At 35.8% G+C, this 19,647-nt stretch overlaps 1 protein-coding gene across 1 annotated transcript in view; it reads left to right on the plus strand.

The window, feature by feature from the left end:
• Positions 1 to 10,815, plus strand: part of LOC121415824 (cytosolic carboxypeptidase 1-like) — a 38,890-nt gene extending 28,075 nt beyond the window's left edge. Inside the window, 9 exon segments of the mRNA XM_041609167.1 lie at positions 461 to 617; positions 1,805 to 2,037; positions 2,695 to 2,851; positions 3,480 to 3,660; positions 4,062 to 4,191; positions 5,009 to 5,158; positions 5,592 to 5,768; positions 7,223 to 7,452; positions 9,363 to 10,815. Of these exon segments, the coding sequence (XP_041465101.1) occupies positions 461 to 617; positions 1,805 to 2,037; positions 2,695 to 2,851; positions 3,480 to 3,660; positions 4,062 to 4,191; positions 5,009 to 5,158; positions 5,592 to 5,768; positions 7,223 to 7,452; positions 9,363 to 9,636 (1,689 nt within the window). The 3' untranslated portion in view covers positions 9,637 to 10,815.
• Positions 10,816 to 19,647: the final 8,832 nt, after the last annotated feature.

Consider the following 19,647-nt stretch of genomic DNA (forward strand, 5'->3'; position numbering starts at 1 on the left):
ATTTGATTTTCCTTTTTCTTGGTAATTTTACTACTCCATGATCTGGAAAATATTTCTTTCAAATTTTGAGACAAAATTATCCTTATTTTTCTTCTTGAATGCTTGAAAATTCTGGGCGGGGTACATTACTATTTTTTGTTTTAATATGAAATATCCACTTTGTATTCAATCCTGAAATATCCATCCATTAAACTATTGTTTGTAAAAAAAAAAATCAATTGATTTAAAACCACCAAAAGTAGACAGACCCATATTGGCTTCGTCTAGACTCTGGCCATATTAGACTTCTTTTGCAAATATATTTGGTATCCCTCTCAAATTTTGTCAATAGCCTACTGTATCAATACATGTAGGTTCTTTATAGAGTCTTAATCTACGGTAACCACTTGGACTAGCCATTTGGAACAAACTTTTCCAAAGTTCTCAACAAAGTAAGGATGTCATTGTTGTGTCCATACAGGTCAGGAAGCATGAGTATGATCTAATATTGAGATCTGATATCAACAGTAATCATCATCACCAATGGTTTTACTTTGAGATATCAGGCATGCAGACGGGTGTACGGTATCGGTTCAATGTCATCAACTGTGAGAAGGTCAATAGTCAGTTCAACTATGGTGAGCCGATCATTCTTTTTCCATTCATTATTATTAGAGGGTATTAACAGAGGGTCGTGGGTTCCAATCCCAGCCATGGCGTAATTTCCTTCAGCAAGAAACTAATCCATAGCCATAGTCTGATGCACTCATCCCAGGTGAAGTAAATGGGTACCGGTAGGAAGTAATTTCTTAACAAGCTTTGTGCGCTATGAACGCCTAGCTTAGCCGGGTAATATAGGAGCGCTTTGAGCACCTAACAAGGTGGACATGTGCGCAATATAAATACCCTATATTATATTATTTTTTTGTTCCTGTTTTAGAATAAATTGAGCCCAAAGAGGGTTCTTGGTAAAAGCATAGTAACAACTCAGATCCATATGTAACTGGCATGCCTCTGTATTTATTGTTTTACTCCGCAAGGCATGAACAGATCACTATGTATTTTGTCTCATATCAAAGAGAAGATTTCATTCTAACTGTTAATGCTGAGATTTATGATCGAAACATATTTAATGACTGTTAAAGGTCCAGTCACCCCAGGAAAATGCTGACTAGAATAAGTAGAGAAAAATCAATCTAGCATAGTGCTGAAAATTTCATCAAAATTGGATGTAAAATAAGAATAGTTATGACATTTTAAAGTTTCGCTTATTTTCACAAAACAGTGATATGCACAACTAGGTGACTCAGTCGATGATGTCCATCACTCTCTATTTCTTTTGTTTTTTATTGTTTGAGTTATACAATACTTCATTTTTTATAGATTTGACAATAAGAGCCAACTTGACTGAACCATATAGTATTAAATAATGCTAATTCCTTATGTTCAAGGAGGAATTAATCGTTGTATCACTTGACAATGAGGAGAAAATTAGAATATTTCATATAATAAAATACAAAAGAAATAGCGAGTGGATGATATCATAGTCTCCTCATTTGCATACCGGCCAGGATGTGCATATGACTGTTTTGTGAAAATAAGCAAAATATTAGAATGTTATAACTTTCTTATTTTACATCCGATTTTGATGAATTTTTCAGTGTTATGCTTGTTTGATTTTTCTCTTTTTATTCAAGTCAACTTTTTTTGGAGTGGACTTTAATTGGAATGGACTTCAATTTTGCTTTATCGATATGTTCCCATTTCGATGAGTTGCTCTGTATATCCACATTCCTGACCATCCTTGTATATCATCTCACACCAGGCATGCAGCCAGTGATGTACTCTGTCCATGAGGCCATGGAAGGCACCCCACACTGGGCGAGGGTGGGGTCAGAGGTCGCCTACTACAAGAACAACTACAGCCGTAGCGCCGCAGCCACCGGAGGTCCCAAGGGCAAGACCTACTTCACCTTTGCCTTCACTTTGACCTTCAAGCATGAGAAGGACATCTGCTATCTGGCCTACCATTATCCCTACAGCTACACCACCTTACAAGTGTATATTAAATTTTTTTATAATTGATTTTATTCCCATGTATCTCATGAAATTACCGCATATTATGCAAATTATGGGATATTGAATGAATGAGAAATATCTTGAACATTATACTAAATCTTTACTTCTTAATTCAGACAAGTCCTTATTGTTCCATATCACATGGTGATCCAGCCTTTTCTGGTTCACCTTGCCTTGCCATTCTTCCTCCACTATCTTGTATCATTTTGGAGCACATCTATGATTGTTTTTGTTGCCCTCTGTCTGCTGATCAGTCCTTTCATTTCATGAAATATTCTTATGAGAAGTTGAGAAATGGTATTAAAGATTTGGTTTGTCATGCAATATATTCGCTCAAGTGTAAACAGATACAGATGTAATGTGTAGGTGTTGGAAAAAAATATTTTCAATCAATAGTGAATTTCAGTTGCAAATTTACAATTAATAGATCAGTTGTATCTAAATCAAATCAATATATGTTTGTTGATGCAAGAAGCAGACCACCAATCAATTGCAAATTTGTGATGAAATGCATGACTTTCCAAATGACTTCAAGACCTAAAATTGATTTGTGAATTTTCACAAGTTTCACACAATACCCCCATCAGTCTACTAGTTCAGTGATACTATTGTCATAATTCTTGATCTTGGTTGAAGGTTCACCTGAGTAAGCTACAAGCTAGTCTAGGAGAGTTTAGTGATATCTACTTCAGGAAGCAGAGTCTATGCCTGAGTCTTGGAGGCAACGAATGTCCAGTGCTCACCATCACAGCCAATCCTACAACTCTAGACAAGGAGGGTGTCATGCAATTCAGTAAGTTTAGGTTCTGATTATTGGTTTGTCACCTGTGTACTGTAATGCTACACAGGTGACAAAGTGATATATTGTAATGCTGAACAGGTGACAAAGTGCTATTTCATACATCTTAAGTTTGAAATACCTATATATTTTAAGAAACAACAATATACAACAACATACAGCAACCAATGGGTGAAATATATGGGTTTACAATAGGTTTGTAAATGAAATTATGAAAATAGAAAAAAAATATTCAGAGTCACAATAATGCATATAGTAGAGACAGTAATATCAATAAGAATCATAAGTAATGATAATTGGAAGCTGAATTGATTGAGGATAATTATTTCATTAATTATTATAATCACTTTTAAACAGTCACTGATAGTATATTCTAAATTAAATAAAAACTTAGTGCATGTCTGAAAAATTAATAAATAAGAAATAATAAACAGATGAATTTCTAGACAGATGACATCGAGTATTTTTTTCAAAAATTTGATATGTTTGAAAGACAAAATAATGATTAAACTTGAATAAATCGAAAAAAATTATTACATCGAGTAATTGACAGCCCGCTGTAAGTTCTGCTAGTCAGTGACAAAGAGTTTAATAATGTTACCCGCTTTTGATCTGATTTCAGGGTGTCGTAGGTACCTCTTCCTCTCTGCTCGTGTCCATCCTGGAGAGAGTAACAGTTCTTTCATCATGAAGGGTGTTCTAAAGTTCCTGATGAGTACTCACCCGACAGCTCAAGCTCTGAGGGAGATCTTTATCTTCAAGATAGTACCTATGCTCAACCCAGATGGAGTCATCAATGGAAGGTATAAAGGATTGTTTAATTCTCAATATGTTAAGGCCACCTTACACCTACTGACTGTTCGCGATCCGATTTTGGAACAAATCGCACCTTGCTCATTTTCTGAAAATGTGAATGGAACATATCATTTTCTTTGAGGTTACTTGAAAGATTGCTAATATAACCATTTTGAAAGATTGCAGGCCTTTATTTAGGAGTAAAGGCCAAATTGGTTTCAAATCATAGCCAATGGTACGACTGCTATGACGTTATTACGACTAGATATTAAATTTGCTTTTATTATAAGAAGGATGATAGCATAGTCACAGATTTTAACAGGTATATTTACGATGATTTCGAACATTACACATTAAGATATTCTAAGTCTCAATATTAGTATCAAATTCTCGCCCTTTTTCACTCCAGCCACCGTTGTTCTCTGAGCGGAGAGGATCTGAACAGACGTTGGTTACTACCAATCAAAGAGCTTCATCCAACCATCTACCATACCAAAGGATTACTACAGTATCTTCATCTTATTGAGAGGAGTCCTCTGGTAAATAACATGTTTTATTACTTCTCTCTATCTAATATTGCAAATTTATCATTGATATCTGCATAGAGTTTGTAACATTGCAAGTACCTTTTTTAAAGGTCTCATTGTCTTCCTGTCGATACTTTGTACAATGTTCATATCATTGTGCTTAATTTGTATTAAAGATTTTTTTTATGTTTAGATTTGGGAGATTTGTTGAATATGTAATGAATAAAAGCTGATTAAATGCCATACCTAAGTTATTTCTAAAAAAATAAAAAATAAAAAATGAAAAACACATGTATTTTAGGGTATGAGTGCTGAAGATTCTTCCAAACTTGTTATTGATGTCACATTTTGTCCTTAATGAAAAGTTCATACAAGTTTATGCCTTTTGGTAGGTATACAGCCCATGATTTTTGTGTGTACATTTAATTCTTGTTTAGTCCTCTTTGTGTTTTTCTTGTATTATCTTATTGTCTTTTGCAACAGCCTTTAGGAAAGCTTTTTTCTTTGGAGTTACTACTAACAAGCCATGCTTCTAAAGTTTACTTTTAAGCATAATCATACCTTTTCACTGCTAGAGTTGCTATAAGTTTTAAAATCCTGCGTTCACTCATTTGAATTTTTTTCTTTATTCCATACATTTTCGTCTTCATATGCTTTCTACGAACCTTCAATAAAATTTGTTAGACATTATAGTAGGAATTCATGTAATGTGAGAAAATTAGTTTTTCCCTGTCTCTGAAGTAGTATGTGAAAAGCTGGTAGGATATTATATTTATGATTCCTATTCTTATAGTTTTATGATATGAAATCCACTTGTTATCATTGACAGGTGTACTGTGATTTCCATGGGCATTCAAGGAAGAAGAATGTGTTCATGTATGGTAACAGTGCTGCCATGTCATACAGTCCTGATGATCTCAATAAGTTTGGTATCCCATCTGGGGTATCTGGTGCTAAGGTGGAAGACACCAGCTACAAGGTAAACTTGGAGATGGTATTGTTGATTATATGATGGTGATGATGATGACGAGAAAAAGACGATGATGATGATTATTATATTAGGATTGCTTGTTTACAAGTTTTTAACTTTTTTTAGCAATCCTGGTATTTTATGTACTACGTTGTTTATATACATTATATTATTGTAATTTGATTTTTATCTTATACCAAATAAATGTTAATCTAATCTGAATCTGATAATGACGACGAAGATGATACTGGTGATACCGATGGTATTGATGATAGTGATGAAGATGATGATGATGGTAGTGATGGTAATGTTAGCATTAACGATATGGGAGTCTATGTTTGTGCCATGTTGGTAATGACCATATTGCCTAATACCGCTATGATGTAATAATAATAATGTTTGCTATAATGTAAATCATAATTCTTTTCATTTTCCCCACCAGACCCTACCTCGTATCCTGAGCAGCCTAGCCCCTGCATTCTCTCACAGTAACTGTAGCTTTGCCGTTGATAAGGGTAAAGAATCTGCCGCCCGGGTGGTGGTATGGAGAGAGATGGGCGTGGCCAGGAGTTACACCATGGAAAGTACATACTGTGGCTTTGATCAGGGCAAATATAAGGCAAGTCATTCTCAAAGCATTTTGACTTTCTTTGATCGGCCTGTGTGTGATACTTTATTCTTAATTTTGTAACACAATGTCAAAGTCATTTTAAAGTGGCATGAAAACCTGTATGGGATAGGGGAAATTAACCACATGACACCTAATCCTTGTGACAGATATGAACAGAGATATTGTATCAGATATCATAGCTAGCTATTTTTTCAACTGTACTGCACGAGGTGTATTAGCACTGGACATTTAGAAGCATGTTCATAGTTTTGTATTTTCCCTCATCATATTTACTTGGCATGCAACAAATCGTGTCGGTGCAGCATCACACTTCCACGCACTCCATCAGTGCAGAAACGCCCTTGCGCAATGCCTTCGTGCAAGCAACTAAGGGCATTTTTGCATGCGCGAAAGTATGGTGCTAAGGGCGTTCCTGCAACACAACTAAATGATGTACTGTTGTATTTTCCTTATAATTCAGTCGGCTCTTTGGCCTCCTATATAAAGAGGATTTAGTTCAGTGTACAAGTGTGTTACAAAATATGTCATGATGATTTAGGGCACTAGATAAAGGTCAAGAGAATAGACTAGTTCCCAGCTCAGAGTAGCTGATATACATGATATAATAGAATTCCCTTTCAAAAGGTTAAAACATGTCCTTCGTGATTTTTGTCTCGCCTGCACATCGGAGCGAGATTATAGGTGCTGCTTTTCAGACGGCGGACGCATTGAAATCTTTATCAAGGTTGAGTTTGGGAAATATCATCATAACTTAGAAAGTATATGGACATAGTTCATGAAACTTGGACATAAGGGTAGTTAAGTATCACTGAACACCCTGCATGAGTTTCAGGTCACATGATGAAGGTCATGTAGGGTCAAGAACTTGGACCATGTTGGGGAATCAACATCGAAATTTTAAGCACGGTTAAGTTTTGAAATGTCATCATAACTTTGAAAGTATATGAATCTAATTCATGAAACTTGGACATAAGAGGAATCAAGTATTACTTAACATCCTGTGTTAGTTTCATATCTTATTACTTACATGTAGGTTAAAGGTCATTTATGGGCAATGACATTTAGCCATGTTGGGGGCATTTGTTGTATTGCCATCATAATTTTGAAAGGTTATTGATCTAGTTCATGAAACCTTATTTTCATAGGAATGGTGTTTTTGTGCATAATTATTCAATAGTTGTTTTCAAAGTCAGCTCTGCTGCTGTATAATAGCATTATGCAGGCGAGGCTGCAAGAGGCATTCCACTTGTTGTAGATAAGTTACTTGGATGACAAAAAATATTGGCTGGTTTACGTTATGTATTGCCCTGAAAGTACGAATATTGCCCTCAGTTACTACTCCGGCAATACCAAAATAGTGTAGGCAATATGTGTATATTCTTCCTCCATGCTAGTGTTTAACTCTCTTTACAGCATGATAGTATTTGTTCTTTTCTCTGTAGGGTCTTCAAGTATCAACAGCCATGCTTGAGGAGATGGGTCAGCACTTCTGTGAAGGTCTGTACAAGCTAGCCCGTAGGTTTGAGGCGACGGGGACGGCTCACAGACACCTCTACAACCATACCTCCAATGTGACGGACCCAAGCAGCTCGGGGGTGACCAGTACCTACCCTTCTGCTCAGCCTATGGATGATGATGATGAGGAGGAGTTGGTAGATGGAGATGAATTCTTGTAAGTTGTCTTATTTATGCTTCCCTCCATCCAGGCAGATGATGGAAGCGCTGTTTGCAGTGATTCACTTTGAAAGTGATCATTTTTCTTTACAGCCCCTAAAACAGGGGTTCTCAAACTACGGCCTGCGGGCCGCGCGGAGCTTCTCAATCCGGCCCGCGAGACTCTGCTAGGTAATCACTTTTAAGTCACAATATGAAACATAGCTCAATATGATTACACTGTATAGCTCAATATGATTACACTGTGTATCCATGCAGCCCTAACCGTAATAAAAGTAATGGCGTTCACATTAATTTGTTTTCTGTCTGTTTGATCTGCTTTCTTATTAGATGACCAGCGCTATTCTCAAGAATTTTGGATCTAGAAAAAGTTGCCAAAGTGCATTTTCCACAAAAAATCACAATCATATGGTCATTTTTACTTTTTTGTACATGGTTTTTGGAGGAAAAAGGGGGTTGAAGCCCCCCGCCCACTTCCGCGGCCCCTGCTTGACCAGCCATTTGCACCAGTACCTTTGTCTGGCAATTACACCTTAAAGGGGAAGTTCACCCTGACAAAAAGTTTATTGTAAAAATAGCAGATAAAATAATGAAAAATACTGCCGAAGGTTTGAGAAACATTCATCAAATGATTAAAAAAGTTATTAGAATTTCAATTATTTGATTTGTGACGTCATATGCGAGCAGCATTCCTACATAGCGAATGGTAAAAAATCATTGAAATGTCATTTTCTCTGAAAATTGAAAATGTTTTTTACTGTACCTTTTTTATATCAATAGAAAAATCATTTCCACCCGATCATGAATAGAAACAAAATTAAGTCATCAGGAACCATGTAAAATTTGAAATTCATGCGTTTTATATTACATAATACATTGGGCAGCTGCTCCTTTATGACGTCACAAATCCAAAACTTTGAACTCTAATAACTTTCTTACTCTTTAACGGATTTTCCTCCAACCTTCACCAATATTTTTTACTATTTTTTCTGCTATTTTTACAACAAAGTCTTCTTCAGGGTGAACTTCCCCTTTAAGGTTCAAGCAACTTGCTGCTGATTAGACTGTCATTTTCCCCATATTAAAAATGACTAGGAGACTGACATCCTTGTTAGAGTCTACAACAGACATGTATATAATTCATTCTATTTTGACTACAAAAAATATTGATACTTCAAGACATTATTATCTCCCCAATACCAGGTATGTATAGGTACAATCTAGATTCCTTTTAAGTATTTTGTTATTATAAATATTGACTCTCGCTGTATTTTGAAATCTTTTCTAATTTTGCCTGCATTGCATATGAAACTGTTATAAATTTGTTGGATTAAATGCTCCCAAAGTAAGGGCCAAATTGCACAAGAGAGCATCTAGGACCCGGACCGCAAGGGTCATTGCGCTATTTTATAAGTATCCATCTCACCCTGGCCCTTTCAGGTTTACTTGGAGTCTCATATGGCCCTTCAAAGAAAAAGTTTGAGAACCCCTGCTTTGGATTCAGATGCTTATTGTGCAGTAGAATATATGGCTCTTTACAAATTCATGTTGTTATATTTTATGTTATTAATATTACTTTTATACATTGCATGTCTGCCTGGAAGCTGATTTTTCAACTCACTGAATATTACTGTTCAACATTTTTTGTATAGGTTAAAGGTTGAAGGTAGTTTATTTGTTTGAGGTTTGATGGAAAAAAAAAGAAGAAAATTCATCATACCACTGTGCCAAACAAGAACCCTTACATAGATATGATTTATGAAGATTTATCTAGTGGAATAATGAAATATTTTAAATGATTATACATGTAGGGTATGTTTGATTTTGAAGCATGCATTTAACAAGATCTATAAATGGAATAATCCATTGTAATATTCGTTCGTCAATCTTGTGTCTGTCCCGACTCAGAGATGAGGTGGAGAAAGCCCCGCCGTGCGAGAGGAAGCGAAGTCATCTGATGACGGACCTAAAGGAGGAGCTGACACCAAGCGAGAACGATGAGGACGAGGAGGAGGATGAAGTGGAGGAGGAAGAAGAGATAGGAGATGTCGTGTTCGTCTACGGGCTGGACGATGATAGCATTCCAAAGATAGATCGAAACTTGGTTGAGGAGATGAAGAAGAGGGAGGAGCAGGAAGGTTACGGATACCCAAAGGATGACGTCATGGGCGGCCCGTTATGATGGGTGTAGTGGATCGCCATGGTAACACGTCATCATCATCATCTGCCAAAGGTATAATACTGTTCCACCATTGGGATAAAGGAAGAGAATCAATGTCTCAAGCAAAGGGATGATAATTAAGATCAATTATCTGTAGAAGGGCTTTGAAGTCATGTTAGACGATCACGAGGGTGATACAGTAGGGATGCCAACTGTCCCTTCTTGGTAGGATTTGCATACCATTTTTGCCAAAAAAATATGTCACAAATACTACAGTTACATTGAATATTCAGTTTTGATTCTTCTATTTAAAATTCTATCGACATATCACTGTTGAATGCAATAAACATTACACTGTGGATGCAAATATACCCCCCCCCCGTACCCTGTTCATGTTCCTTGAATACAGAAATTCTCTGTACCAGTCTTGTTAGCTTTCCATTTCCACGTTTTATTTCTGTTCAATTCTGACTTACTCAAGGGTGGTGCCACAGGGTGGGGGGTATTAACTACTCCCTTGGAATGTCAAGTGATATAAATATAAATGAATAAGAAAGGAGGGGGATACAAAGAATAAAGAAACTTCTTGGTTGTAGAACAGCATGATTGATACCCCTATTCCTTTTACTTTTAGTCCCGCTTGCCACTGCCCCTGTTTTGTCATGTACTCCTCTCCGCAGTAAACATGTTTTATTGCTTAATGAGAAAAATAGCCGTAGATAGAACACCTACAACTTTTTGAGTAGTCCATTTATTATGACAAAGTATGGAAGTATTAGCAAAAGCTCATTAGATTTGATGTATGGCTTTCTAGCGTGGGTTTCATTAGAACAGAAATTATTGCAATGAATCCTGATATTTTTCTACATGGCTTCAACAAGAAATTGAATTTTCATGAAACATATCATATTTGTTGTTTATATGGTTTCGTTAGTGACCTATCAGTAAAAGCAGCAACATTTCCTGTTATTCATTGTTGTAGTTGCTAAATTACTGTAAATGTGGATATATACATACTGTATTTGGAGAATTTAATTCCAAACGACTCGAACACCACTTTGAGTGAAAATAAATCCATTGATATTATCGATGCATTTTTACTCGACTACCTATCTTTTTAGACAAAGCTATCTACCTATAATTGTGATAAAAGATGTACCTTTTTTTATTTTTTTTTCATTAAAGTGACTGGTTAACATTGGTTTGACTTTAAAAAAATCTGAGCTACAAGGTCACACTTGTCACCTGTGTCTGTGATATGTTACAAAAATGTAGCCCAGAAAAAATTGCGTTCGAAAAATAATTATTTAGTGCTTCAAAAATTGAAATATAAAGTGATTGGAAACACCATCTTAATTTCATCCCATACACTTATGTGTACTATTTAGGCATCTATAAGACGCCTATTTACAAAATCGGGTTTGCCTTGTAGTTTTAGCTTTTCATTCTCAATAATGGTTGTTTTCAGGGTATATTAGTTCAAATACATGCACTTGTACACATGTTTCATCTTGGTTTGATAATTTTTTAAATCGGCTGCTTACAAAGTTAAACAATACCTTTAAGTGGAATCCAACCTTAGTATTCAAATGGTTTGTATGAGAGAAGAAATGTAGGAAAGGCAGAATTGTGAAAGTTGGATAGAATTTAGATAAGAAATAAGAGAATAATATATGTGACTTCATTAAGATTATGTTTATCTCAAATTCACAATTTGGTGAGTAGACTGTAACAAGTGGAAGGTATAGTTTTTGATTGTTTTTTAGAGCTCCCCATTGTTACATACTTCCCCTTTCTGTCACCACTTTATCAACTGCCTTCAATCTGTAAACCCAATTGCATTCCGCTTTTGGTTGATTCTTTTACCGAATACTATGCCTACTTGATCCAATTCAGACTTTCCTTGCTTTGCATTGCTGCAATCCAAGAAGATCAGGTGTGTCAACTTAAAGTTTTATTTGGCATGAGAGGGACTAGTGGGGATACATTAGCCTACGCTAAAGTAGCACAAGGGGATGAGGTGGCGTCAAAACAGACATTGAATGTAAAATTGAGGTTTGCTCGCCATCGCTGTGGTAATCACTTTAAAAATGCCAAGTGGAAAAGAAACATTTGGTGAACTTTTTTGAGTGAATAATTTATGAGGTCTTCACCTAGACTTCAATTTCAAGTGGATATTTTTATCAATATGTGGATAACAAGGCAATGATATGTAATTTTCTTGTTGCGATGAAAAATCCCTTTTATTTGGTATAAAACGTTCTCAAATGGCCTTTGGTCTTGTGATAAAGGGATTAGGGATTTTTTTTTTTGGGGGGGGCGATGTTGATTGTATGTTGGCTAGTGTTGCTTGAACAGTATTCAAACGCTCCTTTATGATTCGTTTGCTTACCCTGGAACCAGGTGAACCATGCACAATGTCTATGGGAATTGCAGGATTCCTTTAGAAAGATTTTAACTGAATTTTGTTTGTCATTTTGTCTTTTATAAGATATATGCATTTCCACCAGTGTAAAGAGAGAGCCATTTGTGCCCGTTTCTTATGAACTGTTAGTTTTGTTTTCATGTATTTACTTGGGCTTAGTGAAGTTTTGATCCCTCTTTTTTTATCAATACTAAGTGAAGAAATGAGTTTTAGCTATACTTAGATGTGTTTTTTTTTTGTTTTTTTTGGGGGGGACAGGATCTTTGATGATAATTATAGTAGTAATATGAATATCATATGTAACCCAGGGTAGCTATTTCAAATCTGAAAACTGTCCTTCGGTGCTTCATACGTAGCATGATTATGTATTTATTACCCTGCCTTTGGTACGGCTGCCTTGATCAGGCGCTCGATCATCCAAGGAATTTTTTCCTCCTAGGCAACCCATTCACCTTGCTTAAAACATTGTTTGTTCTTTGCAATCTGAACGCTTTCCCCAAGGGAATTCTGTGATAGCGACCGATATTATATGATGAACAGTTTTCAAGTATTGTAGTTCTGTAATTATTGACAGGTAATTGATCATGTGGTTCCATGACATTTCCTCTGGCGACAATTGCTCCGTTCTAAATTCCACACATGGAATGACCAACTTCAACCATGGATTCAACACTGTACCCTATCCTGAACCTAACCCTAAACCTTACATTGAACTCTATTGCAACACTAACCGTACTGTATCATAGATGAAATAAGGCCCAGAGTAATTGTTGCCGGAGCAAATGTTGTGTCACCAATCATGTAGCTCCTTAAAGGTCAAGTCCACCGTAGAAAAAAGTTTATTTGAATAAATATAGAAAAATCAAACAAGAATAATGCTGAAAACTTCATCAAAATCGGATGTAAAATTAGAAAGTTATGACATTTTTAAGTTTCGCTTATTTTTCCACAAACAGTTATATGCACACTTCAGTGATATGCAAATGAGAGAGTCGATGATGTCACTAACTCACTATTTCTTTTGTTTTTAATTGTTTGAATTATTCAATATTTGATTTTTACGAATTTGACAAATAGGACCCTCTTATTTGAACCACAAAATGTTAAAATAATGGAATTCCACATGTTCAGGGAAGAATATTTTTTTTCACATAGCAATGAGGAGAAAATTGAAATATGTCATCTATCACATACATGTAATACAATACAAAAGAAATAGTGAGCGATGTCATCGTTCCCTTCATTTGCACACTAACCAGGATGTGCATAGTGTTTTGTGAAATTAAGCAAAACTTAAAAATGTCATTATTTATTTTAGATCGGATTTTGATGAAATTTTCAGCATTATGCTTGTCTCATTTTTCTCTTTCTATTCAAAGCAGCTTTTTGTTGGGGAGGACTAGTCCTTTAAGTACAGAAGGCCTTTCAATTTTTAGTAGCTTTGTAAATGGGAATCGTGTCATGAAGAGTTATAACCTTTGACAAGTCATGTTCTGTGCTGCCTTAGCAACAATGCTTCTGTATGAATCAAAACCAAAGGTTGTACTGAAAATGCTAGTGAATGACAACTTGTCAATGATGACAAGTTTATTTAAACGGTGCCCTGTTCATGCGATATATCTTTTCATACAGCAAATCCCAAATCGTATTTCATATACTTCTTGTCATTTCCCTTTGATTGTGCAATCTTTAAAATATGAATGTATGAAGAGAAATAATCTTTGTTTAGATAATTGATTATCTCTAATAGTTTTTCATCTATTGATATATTTTGCTTCGTTTAGCATATCGTATATGATTCAAAATGAGTGTGCTGTGTGAATATTTTTTTTAATGTTGCATTATTGCTGTATAAATTGTGTGTGAAGTATATAGATTATGATTAGATATTAAATTTATGAATATATATTTATAATAGTGCTAAAGGGAGGAGGAAAGACATTCTGAATGGTTATGTCATGGAATATTATATGTTAGTGCATGAGCTTTAAAAGTTTAAAACTTGAAAGGATTAATAATAAAACAACATTTCTTATGGTTTTATGTCATTCTCGTCATTTAGGTTGAAATTCTATTGGGTTTTTGTGTTTTTTTAAAGTAAATATTTGGTGTTTTAACTCGTGTGTATTGTCTTGCTAAAGTACATTTTTTACCCTTTTAAAAAAAATATACAAAAGTTGAATACAAACATTGATTTCCTTGCATCCCAAATATTTCTTTTAAAGGTACAGTATATTTTCCATCATATATTTGAGGAAAAATATAATTTCCTGATTTCAATGTTTGATAACGTTATTTTTTCATCAATTATTTGCTGTATTTAAAATCATGGTGGGTTTGTTTGCCCAATTGTCATACAAAGCTGTCCCAGAAAATGTGGTTAACTGAAAAAAAAACCCAACAACAAATTGAAGATTTTCATGAGGAAAACAGACCGGCGTGTACATGTAGTTCTAAAGTAAAGGACGTGCTGTTTAACCCAGATTTCGTCATTCTAAATTTCTTTTTCAGATTTAGGAGTATTTTAGGGCAATATTTAGAGTAACCATTAGTGCTAATACTAGTGTATGTATACATGTTAATGTCAGTATTCATGTATAATTTCATGGAAAGTAGATTACAATTTGCTGATATCCGTCTCTGAAAAGCAATAGAAATCATTGCAATTTAGCTGTATCTTTGGGGCTCAATGGACTGAACTTGTTCTATTTTACTGCATTTCCTTCATTTATTGCAGCCCATTTATTAAAAAAAAATGCAATTATGGCAACTTTGTCATTGCTGTAACTACCATTTAACCTTAATTTTGACTGACTACTTGGCCCCCTGTGGTAAAAGTTACCATTACCACTAGCCTGTGGTGAAACACACCCCTATATTGTAGTTAAGGCTATGTATTCCTTCTCTTTTACCAAAGCAGACCATTGTTGGTTTTTTTTCTGCTTTACAAGTCAAGAGTAGTTGTAATTTCCCGTACCAAGAAATTCATCCACATAGTGCTGCACTTGACCCAGCTAGGGTAATGATAACAATTGTGTATATCGAAATAGATAATTTCCATGTAGAAATCGCCATATGAATGCACATTGGCATTATTATTTTTGGAAGTATGAGTATATTCTATTTTTGTTTGTTTTCTATCTGAAATGCATGTATAGGTTTATGAATATTTTATGAGCTGTACAAACATTCCATCTTCATTCTTATGTTATCATTTCATTAAGTGTGTGAACGGAAATGCCGCTGCATGAAACACTACTGCCTACATCGATGTTTCTCATCACAAACATTAACATGTATATTTCTTGCTACCTGGAAGGATAGGTGCATTTAGTATTTACAATAAAAGTGTTCTAGCTCCGAAAATGGATAACAAGCAACTTGTGCTTTATATGATGTACCTTATACTTTGCCATGAATATTTGTAGGCCATGAGGATCAATCATCTGTTAGGTTAGTGAAAATGATTCTTGATCCTTTGTATAGACTTTGTGCTTTAATTTTCGATTTGACTTCCAATTGTGCTTTTTCTTCATAATTTTGTACATTATATTATCCATATGCTCCAGTTTATAACCACCACCCCCCCTTTGAAATTAGATTTTTTAATTACAATCAAAATATGTTAAATATTGATGTATATAGCAAACTAAATATGGTCATGATAAGATACAAATTTCATATTTTGGGGTATGTTATTAATAATAAAGTATATATGATTATAAAGGACTAATGTAAAACTCCATCAGTTGGTTTCCATGTGTTTTATTTTTGTTTTGGGGGCTGATTTATACAAGAAATGTGATAGGCAAAAAATGAGCCACGCTCATGTAAGGGAAGGTTACACTAAGACGGGTCTGAGTGGAGACTGGGTCCTGCCATACAAAGAATTGTGATTGATCCAATCAGCCTCAACTATATGGAAGTCCATTACTGCCATAATTTTTCCTGCAGGAAACATGCATCATGTCCTCTGTAAACGAAAAGGAAGCATGCTGAATTGTCGAGGAAACAGTGGATGAATGAATATTCATATCATCTACAAAATATTTTGAACAAACCTGCATTTCTGATGTTAGGGCTGTTGGATTTCCATTGTTGTGACTGACCAGATGAATCGCAGCTCTTTGTAAGGCAGGGTCCTGGGGAGCGTTTCATCAATATTGTGATCCAACAAGTTGTCAGATCTGACATCTTTCCATGATTTTGATTGGCTTAGAGGCACTTTTCCTATGGTAACTGTCGGATAAAATGGGACTTGTCAGATAAAACGTCCGACAAGTCCTTTCATGAAACGCCCCCCTGGGCCCCGTTTTATAAAGGACTTGCAACTGTTGTAACTTTGCCATAATGGCAACTACCATGGCAACAGGGCTCAGCAGCCAATCGGAATGAAGGTTTCCATGGTAGTTGCCATAATGGCAAATGTTACAAGTCCTTTATGAAACGGGGACCAGATCCCCGAAACACAATGCTTCGTACTTGATCATGGAGTTGATTTTCATGATTGATTACATACATTGTTCATTATGTTCACTCAATCTTATAAATCGACTGTAAGGTCAATCGCTAAGCTTCATGTAACGGGCCCCGGAAGAGAGAGAGTGAAGAAAGATTATGGTAATGAAAAAAAGCAGAAAAATCAAGTACCGCGAAACGGAAGAGAAGAAAAACAAGAGTCAAACTAGAACGACTATTGAGGGGAAATCGAACGTCGAGGGGAAAAAGGAAGTCCATTATTCCAAGGGATAAGTAAAAAGTAACACTCGAAAAAAATAAAACGTGGAGATTTTCACTTCTCTTTTTTCGTACATTTAATACAATTGCTCTTTTTTGTACACAGAAAGTGATATGACACTTGACAGTTCTACCAAACCTTCACATTTGATGAGCGTAGAAAACCTGACCTTCTTACACTACTCAAGAAGGAAAGCGTGGAGGATCTTATGTTGGATTGTTATGGCAGTCACTTGAATCAATTCGAGTAAACCCTCCTACGCGTAAGACTCGTCTTGAATGTCCCGATGCTAATATGAATCGATACTTGGCATAAAATCCCTGCCTTGGCTGTATAATTTGAGCAAACACTTGTTGGAATTTCGAAGAAGAACCTGGCCTGGGGCAAGTGACATTGGCCGAGTTTTGAATACATATCTTCAAGAAATGGCTTTCGCTTGCCATGTTGGCGGAAGACCCTAGCTTCTCTGAAATAGGGGAGAGGGAAGGGGTCATGAATACCATGAACCGCATCTGACAGGAGTAGATCCAGGATTTTCCAAAGGGGAGCACGTTTTTCGATGAAAATGGGACAAGCAAAAAAAAAAGTTTTCACCTCAAATTGAAGGTAATTTCGTCCGCGGAAAATTTGACGAGTCAAAAAAAAATGATAAAAGGTCCTCACTTTCAAAAGGGGGACACACTCGGGTAAAAATGGTATATTTACATTACAAATTTCTATTATGCCTCTCACGGGGGGGGGGGGGGGGTACGGGCCGACTGTGCCCCCTCCCAGCTGGATCCGCCACTGGTATCTGATTACGCATTTAAAGGCCTGGTCACACCGCCCGAACGTTGTTGGAGCGGTCGTGGAGCGGAGAGAAAATCATCACCGCTCGCTACCGTTCACCATTTTCGATTTCGATTGTTTTTGTTTTTTTTAGATTTTTTTTTTAGATTTTCCCCCCAATTTTGTGAGCGAAATTCGACCTTCTCTCCCTACCGATCCACGCCCGCTCCAACAACGCTCGGGTGGTGTGACCAGGCCTTAAGACAACAAAAAGGTTGCTTGACATTTTCTTCTGCAATAAGTGCTATTCTATGGGGGCACACAGCCCCCCATTTGAGCCAATTTTGTATATATAAAATACCCTGTAGAATGTTGTGTTCCTGTCACGTACCACCAATACAGATATTAAGATGAAAATCAATCAAGTTTTCAGGGGTTTTTATTGGGGGGGGGGGTGACCCAATTTCGGATAGATTCGCCTTTTCATTACTTGCCCTATTAGAAATTGTTTTCGAGTAGGAAAGTGCGAGTGATTTCGAAGTGATTTACTATTGCTTTCTTTCTTCTCTTTTTTTTCTTTTTCTCTCCCCTCCCCTCATTCTCTTGTACCCGCCCCTGAAGGTCCTACATGTTAAAACACCTGTCAAACAGCGCTAATTCTCAAATTATACCTGAATCCCCACACCTTTTAAAGAATTTGTAAAATAAAAAAAAAGGTTTTGGTCCTTTTGTAGTAAATGGTTTGGTTAATTTTGACCATCTCATTATATTGGGGTCAGACACATGTTTATCAAACGCATTAGGCATGAGCAAAATATTGTTGGGCCATCGAGATCTGAAGTCATTCTGTGTCATACTTGCTTACAAAGTTTACAATTTATACATTTAGACATGCATGTTAACAACACTGATAGTGACCTTGGTGAACTAAATCAAAGTATGTATGCTGTCTTATAAGAACATTAAAATCAAAACAAATTGTCGAATGTGATATTTCTAATTCGATTTACGATTTTTCTTAAAGAATGCATGCACACGCAAACAAAATTGAAGGCGAATCATTTACACATCGAATTTTATCATACTGACAATAAGTTATTCTTAATCTTACACACTTAACTACAATACATATAATCATAGACAGTTGAACCAGTGCAGGCATTTGAACGTCGTAATGAATTGATAATTGAGATTGTCTTGAAAATAGTATGCATGTCACAAAATAAATCGATGTGCTTTTAACGAAGCAACAACTAAAACATCACCCCATTAAAATGAGAGGAGAGAGTGATAGTGACAGTTACAATTCACCAAAAAGTGACATCTATGTGCCATAATGGAAATGGGGGTGGCATTTATAAACATAACAAAGAAAGGAGATATTCCGATTTAGTGAATGTACGTACATTTTTACAGTCATATCGATTAACAGGGCAAATAATTAAAAGGGAAAAAAACTTGCTAATTACACATTCATTTATCATGTTCATTACGTTAAAAGTATTGGATGCATATCATTATTAAATCGCTTATTTTGAAAAATAAGTATTTACAAATCTTTCTTTATAATCCAAAGTACATAGTACAGAAACCGAGTAGGCCTATATATTCCCACCTATCTCAGATACCTTGAAAATCTATGAATTCATACCAGATGATTATTTTCTTCCCATTTTCATGTGTAGTTTATAAAAAAAAACCAGAGCACATTCATATCGCCTGTTCAGAGAAACTATTGTTGCACACATAATTCGTAATTCCAGGCGCGTATCACGATTTGCACTTTTAAGAATCGTTTGATGTTGAGCATCTTGCTAGTCTATTATGAGTCTATGAATGATTCTGCTTGGTTCGAAACAACAGCTTTAACCCCGAAAATAAAAAATAAATACATAAAACAAATAGCTGTACAATATATTACACCGGATGGATGGCTTTACGACAGGTTTGAGGCTATCAAATTAAGACAAGCCATGCAGACATCACTCCCCCCTCTCTCCCCCTCTTTCTTTCTTTCTTTCTCTCTCTCTCTCTCTCTCTCTCTTTCTCATTGTTTCGGGCTTTTCTTCGCACAATGCGTCATTCACTGACTCAGGTGTGC

This window comes from Lytechinus variegatus, chromosome 5, assembly GCF_018143015.1.
Source record: "Lytechinus variegatus isolate NC3 chromosome 5, Lvar_3.0, whole genome shotgun sequence".
Lineage (NCBI taxonomy): Eukaryota > Metazoa > Echinodermata > Echinoidea > Temnopleuroida > Toxopneustidae > Lytechinus > Lytechinus variegatus.